This window comes from Leucoraja erinacea, chromosome 7, assembly GCF_028641065.1.
Source record: "Leucoraja erinacea ecotype New England chromosome 7, Leri_hhj_1, whole genome shotgun sequence".
NCBI classification, from domain to species: Eukaryota; Metazoa; Chordata; class Chondrichthyes; order Rajiformes; family Rajidae; genus Leucoraja; species Leucoraja erinaceus.
Genome location: NC_073383.1, coordinates 70,385,814 through 70,400,420, shown reverse-complemented (window position 1 = coordinate 70,400,420; position 14,607 = coordinate 70,385,814). Strand labels below are relative to the sequence as shown.

The 14,607-nt window shown below is 38.9% G+C and overlaps 1 protein-coding gene across 5 annotated transcripts in view; it reads left to right on the top strand.

Annotated features, from left to right (window-relative positions):
• ptpn4a (protein tyrosine phosphatase non-receptor type 4a) overlaps positions 1-14,607 on the top strand; it is a 168,806-nt gene that overhangs the window by 25,696 nt on the left and 128,503 nt on the right. For 4 of the 5 annotated variants that reach the window (XM_055638752.1, XM_055638754.1, XM_055638751.1 and 1 more), the window contains exon 2: positions 4,431-4,501. The exons of the other annotated variant lie outside the window; for it this stretch is intronic. In XM_055638752.1, the coding sequence (XP_055494727.1) occupies positions 4,465-4,501 (37 nt within the window). In that variant the 5' untranslated portion in view covers positions 4,431-4,464. The remainder of the gene's footprint in view (positions 1-4,430; positions 4,502-14,607) is intronic. 5 annotated transcript variants of the gene reach the window in all.

Genomic DNA, 14,607 nt, shown 5'->3' with positions numbered 1-14,607 from the left:
TTCTTGGGGAAAATTACAATCAGGTGATTTTGCAAATTGGCACAGGAGGCTATCAAGTCTCTGATCCTGGTCGACTTAATCGTGTGGTCTTAAGAATAGAATAGTTTCTTTATTGTCATTGTAACATGAACCATGTACAACGAAATTTAAAAATGTCAGCCAGCCAGTGCACCATTCAAACATTTCTAAAAGCTAACGATACATACAAGATAAAATATTAAAAGATAAACAACTAAAATAAATATCACAAAAATAGCACGCATAAACACCCAACCCTCCATCCTTCTGTCAATTTCACAGTGTACCACAGTCCCTTAGTATGTCTCGCCCCTGCGTTCCTTGGCGGCTACATTTAGTGCTTTTATAGCAGTGGGGTAAAAACTGTTTTTTAGTCTGTTCGTCCTTGTCCTTGTAGATCTGTACCATCTGCCTGACGGCAACAGTTCAAACAGGGAGTGTCCGGGGTGGGAAATGTCCTTTATGATACTCTGGGATTTTTTGATGCAGCGGGAACTGTGTAAGTCCTCCAAGGTAAGGAGAGGGCAGCCGACAATCCTCTGGGCGTTGTCAATGGCCCTCTGGAGCGCTTTCCTCTGAGCCGCTGTGCAGCTGGTGTACCACACGCATACACAGTATGTTAGTATGCTCTCAATGGAGCACCGATAAAAGGACAGCAGCAGTCTCTGAGTGATGTTATTCTTCCTGAGCACCCTCAGGAAGTGCAGTCTCTGCTGGACCTTTTTCAGCAGCGCAGTGGTGTTCACGCTCCACGTCAGGTCCTCCTCAATATGGATTCCCAGGAAGCGGAAATCCGCCACCCTCTCCACACAGTCCCCTCTGATAATCAATGGTACCATGTCCGTTTTATTCTTCCTAAAGTCTATTATTAATTCCTTTGTCTTTAAGGTGTTGAGGAGCAGGTTATTTTCTTCACACCACACTGTCAGCTGCTCCGCCTCATCCCGGTAGGCGTACTCGTCCCCCCCCGGAGATGAGTCCCACCGGGACTCGCTAAAAGAAGTGGCTCGCTAAATAGATGTTTAATTTTTCAATGTTGGCCAGATTCATGGAGAATTCCACTTGGGTGAAAAATAGCAAATATAACATTTCAAAATGCGAGGGGCACAAAAGCAAGAGACTAGATCTACTAGCATTTTCTCTTTCAAAGCCGTTAAGCTATAAGTTATGTACCAGTCCCATTAATGAAATTCACCGGTCATCACCGGCTCTAATCTACGAGAACCTCCAAGAACCTTCGACCTCCTGGCAGCCCACTAGGACCTCCTGCCGACCCACCAACGGCTCGAGAATTCTTGCTGCTCTCCATGGCAGCTTCATTCTAGCTGCCGCTAATTTTTCAACATGTTGAAAACATGTTGAAAAATTCACGGCGACTATAATGAAGCCGCGACTGATTCCCACATGAGGAACTCCTCACGACCATGAAGGCGATTCCCCGGCAACCATCCGCGAACATGTGGTGACCATGTGGCGACTACATAGTCTCCTGCAAAAGTCACCTAAAAAGTCGCCTAAGTGGGACAGGCCAATTATTGAGAGACATTATAACAAGGCACATGGGAAAAATTTAAGGTAATTGTGCAAACAGTCAAAAGGAAATAGTGTATGACCAATTTTAATAAAACATTAAGACCATGTATTGCCCAGATTTTATCATAACCAATTGGTCCAATACAGGGATTAAATATCAAATGTGAAAATGTTTAATAATAGGGCATTTTAAATTGGAATGTTCTTGAAAGTATATCTTAATCAATAAATAAAGTAATAACTGAAGTTATAGGGATAGTGAATTTGAAGTATTTGTGTAGTATTTTGTATAATATAAATTTCAATTATCTGAAAAGTACCCATTGTAACATTGTATGTTTAAGATCAGTTTCAAATACATGTAAATGTGATATCAATAATTCCAGAAAGTAGTGAAACCTACAGAACAGGTAATTCTGATGACTGTTATTGATCTGAAATGTCAACCGTGTCTCTCCACAGGTGCTGCTTGACTAAGCTTTAAATTTCATATTTCCAGCATCTTTTGTTTTATTTTCAAGTATACAATAGAAAACCCAATCGAAATTGTCTCCAGATTAAATTTGAAGTAGTTCCTAAAATAACCATCAAAGCCATTACAATTAGATATTAAGAAAACAATGGTCAAGAGATTGGTGAGCTTATGCTAAAATTTGTACTTTTTTTTCAAACGGAATGCTCAAGGCACATATTTCTCATAGTTTAATGCTACAATTTAATTTTAAGCAACAATTTAATTTTAAGACACAATTTTATTATTTTTTTCACTATTTAAGACACCATTAGTCTGACTGACCCGCTGAGTTACTCAAGCACTCAGCATTTTGACCATTTTAGTCTCATTGGTGTCATTAAATTTTACCCAACTGCAAAAATAATTTTGTAATATTGTGGGTTTTTTTAAACGTGACTGTTTAGTGTTCCTTTCTCGCCTTGGAATAGTTTTACTTTTATTTGTATCTGAAGGTAGTAATACAATTTTACCAATACATTTTAACATACTGTACCCACCATAATGTTTTGGGACAAAGGCCCATTTATTTATTTATTTGCCTCTGCACTCCACAATTTGAGATTTGTAATAGAAAAAAATAACATATGGTTAAAGTGCACATTGTCAGATTCTAATAAAGGCCATTTTTATAAATTTTGGTTTCACCATGTCGAAATTACAGCAGTGTTTATACATAGTCCCCCCCATTTCAGGGCACCATGATGTTTGGGGGACAGCAATGTCATGTAAATGGAAGTAGTCGTGTTTAGTACTTTGTTACATATCCTTTGCATGCAATGATTGCTTGAAGTCTGCGATTCATGGACATCACCAGTTGCTGGGTGTCTTCTCTGGTGATGCTCTGCCAGGCCTGTATTTCCACCTTCTTTAGCTTTTGCGTGTTTTGGGGGCTAGTCCCCTTCAGTTTTCTCTTCAGCATATAGCAAGCTCAATTGGGTTCGGATTGGGTGATTGACATGGCCACTCAAGAACTGACAATTTTTTAGCTTTGAAAAACTCCTTTGTTGCTTTAGCAGTACGTTTGGAATCATTGTCTAGCTATAGAATGAACTGCCGGCCAATGAGTTTTGAGGCATTTGTTTGAACTTGAGCAGATAGGATGTGTCTATACTTCAGAATTCATTATGGCATTACCATCAACAGTTGTATCATCAATGAAGATAAGCGAGCCAGTACCTTCAGCAGCCAGACATGCCCAGGCCATAACACCCCACCACCATGTTTCACAGATGAGCTGGTATGCTTTGTATCTCCTCCATACTTTGCTCTTGCCATCACTCTGATATAGGTTAATCTTTGTATCATCTGTCCACAAGACAGGTAGTTGAGGCCAGTTCATTGGCTATATTTAATAGGGAGTTAGATGTGGCCCACTTCCATTTTTGGCACTGGAGTGAATGCAGAGATAATGTAAAAGGATAATACCTAAAATATAAATATATACATGATTAAAACAAAAGACTAGGTTATCTTGTTCTTGAAAGAAAAGGGATGTAAATAAAAGAGGCTTGTTTCTGAGGAAGAGCATAATTTGAGGTCATCATATACTATCCGGTAGGAACTCGTGGAAAATACTTGTTCAGAATGTGAACTCAATACCACTGGGAGTGGTTGAAGCAGATAGTATTGATGTATTTAAAACAAATGCAAAGCTCTTTGGGAGGGATGCAAATTAAGGTTGAAAGAATATCAGAGTGAAGCATAAATGCCTGGTTTGACTGTGACCTATCCCTGTGCCGTATGACCTATGTCATTGATCCATTGGTTACATGGGACATTTTGCAGTAGTATTGAAGTGCTGTGAATGAATTAATGAATCAAGCTATAGACATTTTTCTGAAAGTAGTTTTTATTGCCATTGCGCCTGAATTTCTCTTCTTTCCCATCAACTGAATATATAAATATTTGATCATGGATGACTTTCATAACATATTATGTGATAATATGGTCTTCTCTTGGTTATTTGCAAAAACAATGATAAACTGTTGGAGCTCTGCTAAATCAATATTTACGTGCAGTGCAGCGTTATTGCTATAAACTTCAGCATGGCTACTTTGCAGCCTAAACACAATTCGTATTTTTCTTTGTACTTGTAGGTTCAATATTTTAAAATGTAGTTTATTACCTCTTATGGAAAAATACTATATTAATTTATAAAGTTTTGCTGACTTCTGATGTACACTCATGGATGTTAAAATAAAAGTTATTTCCTTCTAAGATCAAGCCAGACTTAAATTGTGGAAATGACATGGCATGCCAACTAAGTGTTGGTATGGTTTGAGTTAAGCAATGATATATTTATGTAATCTAGGGCTGACCCCTCTGGCATGTTTATTCCAATGATGGTTTTGTTCTACCCTGAAAGGTTTCTGCACTCATTCCAGTACGATTCTTTAACCATGGGACAGAAAAATGAGAGGTGCTCTCCCACACTAGGTATGTGCCTTTTGATGCCCGCTTGCATAGGGGCTCTAAGAGGGTGGGTACCATTCAGAATGTGCAGATATTTTGAGCAGTTAAACTGTAACATATCCTGCTTTTCCATTGGGCTTCATTCAAAGGCTGTATTGCAAGAACAATAAAGTGATCCTTTCCTTTCTGGAAAGGAACAAATGTTCTGATGTATCTCAGTTAGATTGTATGCATTTATTTTCAGTCTTCTCCACAAATACTTCAATCTTATTTTTAAGCGGAAAACCAAAATTTAATGATATTAAGAATTTACCATGAAATAGAAATTCATGGTTTTAACATAACTGCACTGAAAAGCAATTGACTTTGTCAATGTGAGGATTTAACATTTTGTGCAATGGAGAATCTGAGAATACAATGTGTTCATTATATTTGGGGTGGAATGAATTTGAGATGATGGGTGTGCATGAGCGCTTAATTGGCTTCAAACGAAGTGTGTGCGCTGTGTGCCAGTTCAGCGACAACTGCATGTTTTGTTGCAACTCGGGAATGTATGCAAAGTGATTTCTCTGCATCTTTCTGCATATAACCTGGTCCTATTATCACTCTTCAAATAGTCATCGATTTTCTAGCTCAAAGGTTCTCTGTTGAGTGTACTGTCTATTTCATTTCATGGAAACTGTAACTTAGAGCCAAGCCCAAAACTGATACAATCGTTAAAAGGTGAGATGACAAGATAAATTGGGAAGCAGTAATTAATTGATTTACGTTAAACCATAAACATTGTAAAAGAGTGATGGGTTTACGGGAACAAATATAGTTTATATCAAGGTCTGAATTAGGATGCACAGATTTACGATTAGAAGGGGCAAAATGGCTGGGAGATTAAAGATAACCCAACTTTTTATACGTATTTATATATATTTCAAACAAGAGAGTAACCAGGGAGAAGGTGGGACTACTCAAGGATCAAGGGAATTTGTGCTTGGCGTCTGAGGATATAGGCGAGGTACTAAACAAATATTTTTGCATCTGTTTTCACCAAGGAGAAGGACATGGAGCACAGTGAGATGTGTGGAGAATACTGATATGCAAGGGCAGCTTGAGATTATGGAATAAGCGTTGAGGCTCTTGAAGAGCATTGGAGTAGATAAATCCCCAGGACCTGATGGGATATATCCCAGGTTATTGAGAGAGGGGAGATAATGGGGGCCTTAACAAATATATTTGTGCCTTTTCTAACCACAAGCAAAGTCCCAAAGGACAAAAGAGTAGCTATTTTTTTTAATTTAAGAAAAGTAGAGCAAATCCAGTGAGCCAGTGAGACTCGCATCAGAGGTAGGGATAATATTGGTGAGGATTCTTCGGGATAGGGTTTGCTGCCATTTGGAAAAGAATGGATTAGTGAGGGACCGTCAGCATGGCTTTGTGCATGTCAGGTTATGTCTTACTAACTTGATAGTTTTTTTTGAGGAGGTGTCAGTGATGATCGATGAGGCATGTTGTCTACATGGAATTTGGTAAGGCATTTGATAAAATCCGCAAAGTTAGGCTGATCCAGCAAATTAAGATGTATGGTGTTAACAATGACTTGAACGTATTGAATCCGAACTGTGTTACCGATAAAGACAGAGGGTTGTGGTGGAAGGGTAATATTCAGGCTGGAGCCCACACAGTGGGAAACTTTGATTCTGCTGTGTGGGGATGTTTTATGTCAAACCCTATAGTGTGTTGTGTCCCTTTTTTTTTTAATTGTATGGCTGTATGGGAATTTCATTTCACTGTGCCATCTGGCACATGTGATGAATAAATCTATCTTGTATCTTGTTGTGACCTGTGGAGTTCCGTAGGGATCTGTGCTGGGATCTTTGATATACATAAATGAACGTAAATGTGGACAGACACAAAATCTAGGGTAACTCAGCAGGCCAGGCAGCATATCTGGAGAGAAGGAATGGGTGACGTTATGGGTCGAGACCCTTCTTCAGATCAGTCTGAAGAAGGGCCTTGACCCGAAATGTCACTCATTTCTTCTCTCTGGAGATACTGCCTGGCCCGCTGAGTTACTCTGGCATTTTGCGTCTATCTTCATTTTAAACCAGCACCTGTAGTTCTGTCCTACACAAGTAAATGTGGACAGGTTGGTTAGTAAGTTTGTAGATGGCACCAAGATTGCCAGGGTCGGCTGTCAAGGTATACAGCAGGATATAGATCAGCTATAGAAAATGGTTGAGAATTGGCAGGTGGCATTTAATCCGTGTGGCGTGTTGTTTTTTGGAACGCCAAATGTATGGGGAAAATATACAATTCATGACATACCCCTTAACAGCATTGATGTACAGAGGGATCTTGGGGTCCAAGTCTAATACTCCCAGAAAATGGCAACACAAGTAGCTAGAGTGGTAAAGAAGGCATATATACTTGTTTTTATAGGTCGGGACATTAAGTATGAGTCACATTGATTGTTTTCTCTGGAATGCCAGAGGTTGCAGGGAGACCTGATAGAAGTAAATACAATTGTGGCTTGGGTAGGGTAGACAGTCAGAACCTTTTTTCCAAGGATGGAAAAAATTAAACACTAGAGGACATTGCTTTAAGGTGAGAGGACCAAAGTTTATAGGAAAAGTACTGGGAACATTTTTTATACAGAGGGTGGTACCTGGAACGCACTGCCGGGATTGGTGGTTGAGGCAGATGCGATAGTTGTATTTGAGTCTTTTGAATGGGAATATGGATGTGCAGTGAGTAGAGGGATATAGATTATGTGCAGATAGATAAGAAATGGTCTAGGCATCTTGATCGGCACCGACATTGTGGGCTGAAGGGCCTGTTGTGCTGTACTGTATGTTCTATGATATATACGAATCATTTGCTGAGTGCAAATAAATCCAAGGTCTGAGGTTAAATGTTTAACCCACCACAAAAAGTAATTAAAGCAGTAGGACTAAAATAATTCTTAGATTTACACTGTTTTTACTCTAAAATGGATTGTATTTACTTGCAGATTAGCCTTGAAAAACTTTAATGGGTTATTTCAGGGCAGCTACAGAACAGCCTATTTAGCATCAGTTAAGAATTTAATTTACATTCAACTTGAGGGCGTTGAGGGCCAATACAGGGCACCCCTCCTTTTATGTGTTTGATTTATGTGTTTTTGTAATAAATACCAAAGTGATTAATACCAAACCCTAATTTACGAGCTGTGTTTTTGGAGTGCCCAAATGTACACCTTTTTAAATGTTTAATTTATGCATTTACATTACCTGCTGCTTTTCGGAATATAGTCCCCACGTAAAACTCACGTTGCCTGTACCTGAGTAATTTGACAGACACAATAGTCACATCACTGTAGATCTATTGGTTAATTTAATGTAATCTTTTAAATGTTTAAAAAAAACTGACTTGGCAGAAGACAAAAAGTAGGCCTTGGAATTGGAAGCAATTTTCATTAGTTAATTAAGTGTTGTGTCACAGGGAACTTTGGAATAGACTCTGAACAATGAAATGAGCTGTAGCCCCAATATTTCCCTTTTTGTTTGTACTGGCTTGCAGAATAACAAATTCTACATGCAGGTTGCAGATGACACTGCGCTGTGGAAATGAAGCGAGAATTTGCCTAGTGGCAAGTTAAATGAATGTAGAAAAACCGACAGATGGTGTTCAGTGCGGGGAGATTAGGTCATCCACTTGATAAATCAGTCTTCTAAATGGTAAAATACTCCCAAATGTGAAAGAGCAAATTATGTTCCTGTACATAAGCCACTTAAACTAATGGTTCGTTCATTCATTAAAAGCAAACAACTGCAAATGCTGAAATGTGAAAGGAAAAAAAACAATCCTGCAAATACTTAGCTGATAGAGCGAAATCTGCAGAACCAGTCAACAATCTGCAATTGAAAATCAAAAAAAACTGCAGATGTTGGAAAAATAAAGCAAAAACAAGAGAAATCTGTTGGTGAGGCACAGTGATAAAGTTGTCAGAGTGCCTTAAAGTGACAGATCAGAGTTTGATCCTGACTGTGGGTGCTGTCTACATGGAGCTAGTATGTTCTCCCTGTGACCAAGTGTGTTTTCCCCGGTTTCCTTCCATATTCCAAAGAAGTACAGGTTTGTAGGTTATATCGAAGATGGACACAAAAAGCTGGAGTAACTCAGCAGATCAGACCGTATTGCTGTATCTCTAAACTAAATTAAAGCTTTGGTGGGTTCGGAATACTGCTCAGTTATGAATTCTGCTCAATTTTGAAATCTGAAATGATAAGCAGTTTAATTTCATCAGAATCCTGAAACTTAAATTTGGGGTAGGTTGCAGACAAGTTTGTGCCAACTTGATTTTAAAGGTTGGTTGGGGTGTTGGGCAGCAGTGTGTTTTCCTAGTATAGGTACAGTTTCAATAAGGCAGATGCAGAAATAAATTATTTTCCCTTACTGCAGATATGAGAACAAGGATTTGAGATCTTAACATTAGAACATCTGGAAATGAATTTGGAAACCCTTTTTTTTTCCTCCTGTATGTTTGTGGAAACATGGAACTCTTCCAAAAAAATCATTAATTTCACATTGTCTTTTTACATCTGTTCTAACATTCTTTGATTCAGAATCATAATATTCCAAATGCCTAATCCATAACTTCAAACTTGTACGAGCTTAATTCTGATTGGTCATCTGCTATTCAACATCGAACGAGGCATCTATACCGCATGCAGATAATTTAACAATTTGAACCAGCATGCTGTTACCAGGTTAATGTCCATGCAATACGTTTTCTGTAGAAGTGAACAAATGCTTGGATTTTGATTCACCAGCAAAATGATACTGGCCTCTGATCTGGAGCCTTGAGATCTCATTAAGATGGATTTCTAATAGAATTGCTGGTTGATATTTTCGAAAAAACCAGGGAGTCAGCGAGAATATCACATTGTGCAGTTGGCCTGGGATTTGCCACCGTTTCTTAGCTCGGGGTAGTAAATTTCAAGATTTCTCTGCAACCCAAGTCCTGACGTTACTGGTGATAACAAGGAACTGCAGATGCGTGTTTACAAAAAAACTCAAAGTATCTCAGCAAGTCGCCCATCCGTGTTCTCCAGGATGTTGCCTGTCCCACTGTGTTACATCAGCACTTGGTCGTCTTTTTCCTGAAGTTATTTACCACATACACATACTGTTCTGCCTCTGGAATCTTCATGGAGTCCAATGTCTGAGCAGCAGCCAACTTGTGCAACAGTTGTAAATTATGGCACCATTGACTCTTTGGAGTACATGTCCATGCAAATAAGCAAAGTTTCGTGCCGTAACCCTTCATCAGTCTGAAGAAGGGTTTCGGTCTGAAGAAGGGTTTTGGCCTGAAACGTTGCCTATTTCCTTCGCTCCATAGATGCTGCTTCACCCGCTGAGTTTCTCCAGCGTTTTTGTCTACCTTCGATTTTCCAGCATCTGCAGTTCCTTCTTACACATTTTTAACAGTGAGGTTGAGGTAGAGGCGTTGCTTTTCCCAGCAGATTCCATACTTGTAATTAGCCTGTTAAAAATGTAATTGCAACATGTAGAAGTTGAAAGTTGATGTATTTTGCAGTTGGAATAATTGAAGTTCTGAAGATGCAAGTAGTGCTTGAGTGTTTTGCCACATAAGCATCATTCGGCCCATCGAGTGTACTCTGCCATTCAACGCTCCTGCCCCCCCCCCCCCCAAATCCTTCTAAACTCTTGCGAGTATGGGACCAGAACCATCAGACACTCATCATATGTTAACCCAATCATCCCTGGGATCATTCTCATAAACCATCTTTGGACCCTTTCCAGCGCCAGCACATCCTTCAGATATGGGGCCCAAAACTGTTCTGAATACTCAAAACTATTACGGATAGGGGGCATTAAATAATAATCTAGGCAGTGGTGACCTTGTTTGAAAAGGGTAAAACTAATAGTGCACCTTGTGGGGGAGCAGGGAGCTGTTAAAACAATGATTGGATTTCTGTATTTGTGTATAAAATCTTCAGAAGATGCTATAATTTTCAGGTGTGGTGAAGCCTGTAGTTTTGCTATCTTTGCATTTGAGGAAACTGGCCTGTATAATCTTGCAGTATGATTATATTATTGGCCTCTTTATTCAATACATTCTGAGAATGAAATTGTAGCCTGAAGTTTTCATTTTAAACAAGGCCAACAAAGGATAGATTTCATTGAAAGAAGTAATTATAGATGCTGGTTTACAAAAGCCAGTGCTGGAGTAGCTCAGCGGGTCAGACAGCATCTCAGCAGAACGTGGATAGGTGATGTTTCGATTTCTTCAAACTGATTATGAGGGAGGGGGAGGGCTTGAAGAGAGGAGGGGCACGACAAAGCCTGGCAGGTAATAAGTCAACACAAGTGAGGAGGGTTCTTGATAGACAGATGGTTGGACAAATGCCAGAGATGAAAAGACAGAAGGTGTAAGACAAAAAGATTGAGAGATATGGATTTTGTGTTGGAAAGTGGCATTGTAGCAATTAAATGTTGGTTTTATTGAATGGCTGAGCCAATGTGGAGCTGTGTGTCCTATTTATCTTTATTTATCTAAATTACTGCAGTGCCTCTTATAGATAAAATACCTGTACACAGTAAATAGTTGGACCAAGGAGATTTTGTAGGGATGCTTATGCCAACCCGGCCCTTCTTTGCACTCTTCCCAATTAACTGTACTTAACTTTGTTACCTTACCAACAATGGTGGGACAGGCAGGTGAAAAGGGTATTTGGCATGCTTGTCTTAATTGGTCAAGGTATTGAGTACATGAGATGGGTTGTCATATTACAGCTGTACAAGACATTGGTAAGGCACATTTTGAGTACAGTTCTGGTCCACCTTCTATTGAACGGATGTCGTCATTAACCTGAGAAAGGTGCAAAGAAGATTTTAAGTATGTTTGCAGGGGTGGGTTTGCATTATAAGGAGAGGTTGAATAAGCTGGGTTATTTTTCCCAAGAGCATCAGAGGCTGAGAGTGGATCTATATAAATTTATGAGGGTTGTAAATTAGATGAATAGCCACAGCACAGTGCAGCAGAGTCAAAAACAAGATTTAAGGTTTAAAGTGAGAGGGAAAAGATTTGAGGCCTGGTAGTTGGGGGGGGGGGGGGGGGGGGGGGCAACAGGGCCCTTGTTTCCTTATTGCATTCCACTATGACTCTCACTCTATTACGGCTATACTCTGTCAGTGGTGGAGGAGGAAAATGCATGCCCGAGTTGATAAGGTGCCAATCAAATAAATTTCTTGCCCTAATTGTTAAGGGACTGGTTGATTTGCAGCTGCACTTAAGTGGAGAATATTTTGTTAGACTCCAGATAATGCTGAAGTGTGGAATCAGGACGAGTAGTGTTAAAGATGTTTGACTTGCTCTAATGGGCACAGTATTAATGTGACTAATCCAGTGAAATTTCTGTTGAAGGTAACTTTCAAGATATTTGAAACTTGGATGCCAAAGGGAGATGGTTTGGTGCACTGTGATCAGAGATGACCATTGACTGTTATGCACAATTCATTCTGCATGTTACACAAGCTTTAATGCATGCAGGAATGGAACTGTTCTATCCAAGAAATTGTCTAGGGAGCTGGATATTATGCAAAAAAATACTTCTGATCGTGTGAATAAGAGAAAGTTAATGCAGATTTTTTTAAAGTAATTTTAAAGCAATTTTTTGACTTCCAGGTAACACATGATTTGGTTTCTGATATTGTGCTCCAAAATTTTGCGATGATTGAATTGATCATAATTTTTTTTTAAAGGACCTTAGTGATGCAGGACTTCACATGCGCTAGTCACAATACAAAAATGCATTTTGCTTCTGACCATTTTTGATATTAAAATGTTGTATGCATTGCCCAATTAATGTATAGCTAGTAAATTACATCCCAAGTTTGTATTTGATTGTACACTACCTTTTTCATGACATTAGTTGTATTTGGACAGATTAAGGTTTGGTTATCAAAATTTGAATTTAATTCATTTACAATTGAACAATGGAAATTCTAGTCAAAACATTTATTTGTATCTGTTATAAAAAATGCTAGAAATTCTCAGTGGGTTAGGTAGCATCTATAGAGAGTGGATGTTTGATCTTTCATTGGACCTCTACAGTGCTTTCCAGGTGAATAAGGCTTCACTTGTATTACTTCCAATTTAACATGCTATATTTTGTTGAAAACTGTACAGCACTTTAAAAGCCAAACTCTGTTGAATCTGCAAGGATCGCCCTGAACATTCTATTGCCTGTCCTGTCAATGCTTTATTCTACTACTACTCAAAACTTGTCTTTTGCCTAATGCTCTTAAATCTAAGAACAACTCATCTTCCAACTTGGTATGTTGCTATCCCCAGGACTAGACACTGAACTCAACAATTTCAGACAACTAGCCTTTCCAGTTTGTATCCTCAATGGCCAATTCTAATAAGGACATAAGACATAGGAGCAGAATTAGGCCATTTGGCCCATCGGGTCTGCTCCGTAATTCGATCATGGCTGATCTACTTTCTCCCTCAGAACCTATCGATCTCTGCTTTAAAAGTCACCAATCTATAAAATCAATTTGGTTTGATATTTGTGTGACCCCAGTCTTTCCAGCGTTATTTTATTTTAGATTCTTTGGTAGACAAAAATAACTTGCTGCTCTGCAGTCCTGGCCTGTAATTACTCTGCAATCCACCCATTAGGATTGTAATTAAAATAAAATCCAAAGACTGCACAGCAACTCTTACTTCCCTGCAAAACATTGAAGGGAAATTGAGTGGGGACTGCTGAAAAGTGCTTTTAAAAAAAAAAAAAAGTTTTCGTGCTTTTATGAACTGCATGGCAAATTTAAAGTGATTTACACTTTTAAAAAAAATCTTAATATAAGCAAAAAAAAGCTGGCGATATAGTGTTTATGCCAGGATTTCCCCCCACTTCTATGTGGCAGCTGGTATTTAAAAACACAATCCACAGGACAAATGCTTATTAGACAATGTGTCAGAGATCGTGAAACTGGTAATGCACAAATGCGGATATTACCGAGTAATGTGTCAGTAGTTTTATCTTTCCTTCATTTTAAATACCTTTATTTAAAATATGTTCCTTAACCATAAGTCCTGCTGATGTCAAGTTTTTAATTACTTGCTATGTTGCCTCAATTTAACAGCATTTTAATGATTCATTGGGGGATTGGCCGACTAGAGTAATATCTCTGTGCTCTTTGTATTGTACGTGCTGTGATAAATAACACATGCAAGAGTGTTGCAGTCCTGGTTGATGTCATCCACTTTGATAGGAAAAATATAAAAGTAGAGTTTTTTAAATGCTGAGGCATTGAAAAGTCATGTTCTAGGGTACTTGGTGTCCTTGTACATGCATCGCATCATTAGAATGCATGTAGACCCTTTAATAAGAAAGTAAATGATATGTTACATTTTATTCAAAGAGGATTTTACCACAAAAGTAAAGACATTTTACTCAAATTGTGTAGGGCACTGATGCGACTGCACTTGGACCAATGTGTACAAGTCTACAGTAGAGGGATTGCAATGAAGGTTGACCAGATTGATATATGGGATTGGTGTGGGTGAGGATGAGGGGGAGGCAGAGATGATTATTTTCTTGAGATTAAGCAAGATTGAATAAGCACTGCATCCCTCTTTACAGACAGGAATAGACCTGGCTCAAGACATCCAGAGGATGATAACTGAACCTGTTATATTTAGTTTCTAACTTAACATCCTTTGAACTTGTATTTTACACAAGGATATTTTGGCACATTATATTAGTTGTAGATAAAGCTCTGAGTCAAAGTTACAAACAGTTGTATTTTAATCATTGTAAGTGGAATAAGGTGCACCTTAAATGCAAAATGGACGGCATGGTAGCTCAGTGGTAGAGTTGTGCCTTACAGCGCCAGAAACCGGGTTCGATCCTGACGGAGATGTCTGTAATTGTAGATCTGTAAATTGCAAAATTGTCCCTAGTGTGTAGGATACGGGGTAATTGGCACAGACTCGGTGGCCCGAAGGGCCTGTTTCCAAACTATATCTAAACTAAACTTTGTGTGAAGAAGGGTCTCGACCCGAAACGTCCCCATTTCTTCTCTCGAAAAATGCTGCCTGTCCCGCTGAGTTACTCCAGCAT